At 44.1% G+C, this 5,108-nt stretch overlaps 1 protein-coding gene across 1 annotated transcript; it reads left to right on the top strand.

Annotated features, from left to right (window-relative positions):
• The first annotated feature begins 437 nt into the window (after window positions 1-437).
• HOXC10 (homeobox C10) lies at window positions 438-4,465 on the top strand. The gene is made up of 2 exons (XM_072847342.1): window positions 438-1,221; window positions 4,188-4,465. Exons 1-2 carry the CDS (start codon window positions 438-440, stop codon window positions 4,463-4,465), a joined length of 1,062 nt encoding a protein of 353 aa, XP_072703443.1.
• The last annotated feature ends 643 nt before the right edge of the window (window positions 4,466-5,108 follow it).

The raw sequence follows: 5,108 nt of genomic DNA, 5'->3' as shown, positions 1-5,108 counted from the left end.
TAAATTAAACAAAAAAAAAAAAAAGGGAATTTTTTTAAATTTTTTTTTTTAATTGGGTTTGTTGGGGTTTTTCCCCCACTCCCCCCCCTCCCTTCTTCCTTCGCCCCCTTTCCACGCGTGGCTCCGTTGGTAAACAAACGGGCGGGCGGGGAGCGGGGCTCTGCCTTTGTTCAACGTGAAGGTCCCGGCCCGGTGCTGGCAGATGTCGCTGTTGCTCCACGGTGCCACTCCCGGTCCCGACAACTTGACCCCCGTGACGTCGTCCCCGTCTGAATCATCAAGGCCATTTTCAATCCTCATTGGCCTGGGCATCACGTGGGGGGGTGGAGGGGGGGAGAGCGATGCGTGGATAATTATGGTGCTTGATATTTTTTCCCCCTAAAAAAAAGATGTCAGCCCCTGGCTGGAGTATTCCTCCTTAAAAACCCTCTCTGAAAATGTCATGTCCCAACAATGTGACTTCTAACTCGTTTTTGATGGACTCGTTGGCCGGTACCTGTAGAGGGGAGAATTATTCCTCCAGCCAAGGGATGTACATGCAGCCTGGGAGCGATTTCAGCTGCGGAGTCATGAGGAACTGTGGAATTATCCCGTCTCTTTCCAAAAGGGACGAGGTGAATAGCGCTACCTTGTCTCTCAGCACCTATCCATCTTACCTTTCTCAGCTAGACACTTGGTGTGACCCCAAAAATACGTACAGGATCGAGCAACCTGTTGCAAGACAGCTCCCATCCTGCTCCTTCCCAACCAATGTCAAGGAAGAGAATGTTTGCTGTATGTATAACGCTGACAAAAGAGCAAAAAATGCCACAGAGACAGCCCTCTACCCCAACCAAATGCCTGAGTCTTGCCTAAATGACCATGAAGTCCCCGTTCCTAGCTACTACCGAGCAAGCCAAGGTTACCCCTCCATGGAGAAGACGTCAAACTGCAGCAATCCAAATGAGTTTGAGGCAAGTTTTGAATCCAGGGCGAGCCTGAACCCAAGGAATGAGCATCTGGAACCAGCACCACCACCTCCTCCACCTCCTCCGCCGCCCCCGGTGGCTAAAGTGAGTTTCCCCGAAAACACAAAAACAGATAATACTCAGAACACATCCACGAACGAAATTAAAACAGAAAAAAGCGCCCCAGCACCCAAAATAAGTCCTTCGGAAGCAGAGAAAGACCTGAATAAAAACACTGACACCAGCACTGACAATTCTGACAATGAAGCAAAAGGTAAGGGAATCATTCATTACCAGTAGCTAATTTCAGCAATTAGTAATCATCCATAGCTAATAAGAGCAAGAGTAATGCAAATATGCAGTAATGTGCTCGCTGCCCTGCCAACTTCTCCTCCAGAAATTGGCACAGTAATGTTCTGTATTGTTGCTGTCTCTTGGAAAAAAAAAAAATTCTTCCTAGAAATGCTGTTTGCTTGCGTTTTGTTGTTTTGGTGTTGTTTTTTTTTTTTAAATCTATATTAGAGCTGAGAAAAAGGAGCAGAGAGCTCTTTGAGAACTCGTCCTCTCGCTGTTTATATGGAGAAAATGTGCGGTGCATGTGCTTATGCAAAGAAAATTTGGTCCTTGCCATCAGCGCTGCAGAATGTAAGAAGATGAGGTGGCTTTGCTCTGAAATCGCAGAGACTTGGGGCTTGTTTGTTTGGGAGGGGTTGTTTTTGGGGGGGGGTGTTGTGGTTTTGAAGGCAGATGAACCCTGATTTTTTTTGTCGTTGTCCCTTCGTATCGCTTTCTATGCAAATGCTTTCTTTCCGTCTGCTAAAGCGAATTTGTCTTCTTTGGCTTCGCTCAGCGTTGAAGTGGGGTAAAAAAAAAAGGGTCTAATTTGCAGTTACAAACACCTCGGGCTGGAGTTGTGCGCTGTGGCTCATTTCACTGCTTGGAAGCTCGTTGGGAGACTCAGGGAGGAAAAAGCTGCTGCTCTTTTTTTTTTTCTTCCTGGCGAATTGAGGTCTTTGCGAAGGCAAAAAAAAAAAATGTTTCTGTGTGTCGAGCAGATGTTTTAAGTTTGGGATTGTCTGAAAAGAGGCTTTCATTGAACGCATTTTATTTTCCCTGTAGAGGTTGCATATGGCTTGAAATCTACGTGTATGTGAATATTCGGGTTTGTTTCCCTCCTAATTTGAAGCTAGGTGGATTCAGAGGCTTCTTTCAGGTCAATAAGTGGGGAATCATGTGAAGGGATGGATTGAATTTCCCTAAAAAAGTTGGAGCGAGATTTCCTGGCTAGAAAATACTGCTCAGATCTAAGCGACGGCTTGCATGGGTTGCCTGTGGTATGTGGATTAAAATATCCGCCGTGTCTCAGGGTCTGTGCTATAATTAGGGCTCCAGCAGCAGAAGGGCGGCTGGGGTACGTGGCGTTGTATGTGCATGCAGGGCTGCATGCGTGTGGGTCGCGTGTGGACCCCCATGCACACACGCTTCGGGTCTGTGGCACCAGCAAAACCTCTCCTCTGGCGTTTCCCCCTCCAAAATTGGCCTTTTTAAAAGCAGAACCCAGAAACACTGCTTTTTTATCATTAATTTTCTCTTTCTTTTTTCCCTTTTCTTTTTTTTTTTTTTACCATTCCGCATCCAAAGGGAAATGATATTATCTGACAGTTGCGTTACAATTACACACACACACACACACAAAAAAAAAAAAGCAAAGTCAAGGTTATCAAAACCCCTGCAAACTTATCTGCACAAAGCGCCTTCAACGTCCACGCCAAGAGAGGTTTTGGTGGGAGTTAACCCGAAAGAAAGATTATATTGAGTTGGATTTGTAACTGGGGCGGAAATAAAGAAGGAAATAAATACGGATAAAAGCTTTCTTTCGCTTCAGATGTGAAATCTAAAATGGGTGCGTGGAGAAAGACGTGGTTTCCCAGATTTTTTTGCGTTGTAAAAGGCGTTCCGTGGTGTTCGCAGCGTTTTCAAATGGTCAGATCTACTTTGGGGCGGATTTTCTTTGCTTCTCTTTCTGTTGCTTCCTTCTAAAAGCTTTTATAGCTTCACTTTTCGTTTATGTTGAACCCGAATTTTTATTCGTGCGGAAGGTAAGAGCCCTTTCTCATGTAATTTAAGCGTTTGGAGGGTGATAGTGTTTCCAAGGGGATTTCCAGGGCTGGGTGGCATTAAAGGTTTTCTGCAAAACGCCAAAGTGGGTCCATGTCACACCAGCAAATTTGGAAGGTGCCTTGGGCTAAATCAGTTTTTTTTCTTTGAATTTCACGACTGCAGTGCCCAGGAGGCTGCTGCAATTGCAGGATCCGCTTTGCTTTTTCTTACGGTTTAGGCAGAAATATTGGCCGGCTGCTGGTGCCAGGATTTTCTCATGACCAAATTCAAAGCCCAAGTATTTGCTGTGTTTATTTATGTACGTGTGAAATACGTTTGCCTTTGCAAAGTGTATGTGTGCCTATCTATACGAGTGTGTAGAGTGAGGAGAGTGTATATGGGATTACAATGACCTCCGAATTTACCTATATGTGCCCACACAGCTCATAAAGGCAAATCTATTTCATACAACCCCCGGCTCACGAAAAAGACACTTGATGGAAAAGGCTGCTCGGGGGGATCTCCAGGACGAGCGAAAACAGATTCTTTTCTCCCCAAATAACACGCCTTTAGGCAAATATTTCAGCCTCTGAAGCCCAGATAACTTATTTTTTTTTGAGAGGGGGTGGTAAAGGGTGACTTGGGGAAGCCCCAAGAGCTACGGAGGACTCAAAAAACCACATTTGCTGATCCCAGGTCCATTTTAATTCGTGGTATTTTAAGCCACTCCATCCAGCCTAGTGAAGCCAGGAGGAATTCATATCGCGACATGCTCCAGCCCCCGCGGTGGGGGAGCGCGGAGCGGTGCGGTTGCTCCGCGGCTGAGAGGTGGAGGTGCGCGCTGCTACCACCAATTTACTCCCAGGCACCGAATGGCTTAAACCCCCCCCGTACCTCCTCCGAACCTGCCCTTTCCTCCCTAAAACCCGCAGGAGAGCAAGTCACCCCAGCTCCCTTTTTTACCCGGAGGCGAGCTGCTTTCTCATTTAAAAATTAAAAATAAAAAAATAAAAAAATTTTACAAAAATCTATTTTTAAAAATTTTTTTTCACCAAAGAAACCACTTCGCCACACGACGCAATCGGGTAAGTTCTCTTTCCCATTCCCCGGATACTTATGTAACGATGTTATTTTTAACAGAGGATATAAAGGCAGAAAACACTACAGGAAATTGGCTGACAGCAAAGAGCGGAAGAAAGAAAAGGTGTCCTTACACCAAGCACCAGACGCTGGAGCTGGAGAAGGAATTCTTGTTCAATATGTACTTGACCCGTGAGCGCCGCCTGGAGATTAGTAAGAGCATAAACCTGACAGACAGACAAGTCAAAATCTGGTTTCAAAACCGCAGGATGAAACTCAAGAAAATGAACAGAGAGAACCGAATCCGTGAACTGACTTCTAATTTTAATTTCACTTGAGTGTGCTCCAGCCCCTGGGCAGGCGAGGGAGAGGGGAGAGAGAGGAACAAAACAAAACAAAACAAAAAAAAAAAGCCTTGTGCAGTTTGGGGGGTTATTTTATTTTATTTTAATTTTTTTCCCCTTCCTGAGTATAAATGCAATGCGTGTGGAAAAAAATTAAAGGACCTCAAGTGATTTGGGTATTTACAGTTTGTGGAGGGAAGATGCAGCGGTATGAGCATGAGGGTATATATTGCATCCGTGTTTCTATGTAAAATAAAGATGGAGATGGTTGCTAAAAACCACCCTATAAAATGTTTAAGTTATTTACGTGCAGCACAAAACAGAAGGACCTTTCTCTATGCATTTTATGTTTAGGATAATAGATGCGTCCAAAAGTTTGCTTTTCATATTCTAGTGTAGTCTGCCTATTGTATAATAAAAATGACTAAAAGATGGATTTCATATAAGTGTCTGTAAATTAAAGTTGCAGTGGGAACATGCTCACATCCTGTAGTTATGCAGTTTCTTCCAATGAAGTGATACTATCTACCACCTATTTAAGACAAAAAAAAAAAAATTAAAAAATAAAGCAGTATTGGTATCTTATTATGAAAAAGTCCATTTCTCGTGGCTGTGTTATTTAAATATATTCTGTATG

This window comes from Ciconia boyciana, chromosome 27, assembly GCF_034638445.1.
Source record: "Ciconia boyciana chromosome 27, ASM3463844v1, whole genome shotgun sequence".
In the NCBI taxonomy this organism is placed as follows: Eukaryota; Metazoa; Chordata; class Aves; order Ciconiiformes; family Ciconiidae; genus Ciconia; species Ciconia boyciana.
Note: the sequence above shows the minus strand (reverse complement) of the source record. Positions and strands in the feature narration are given on the sequence as shown.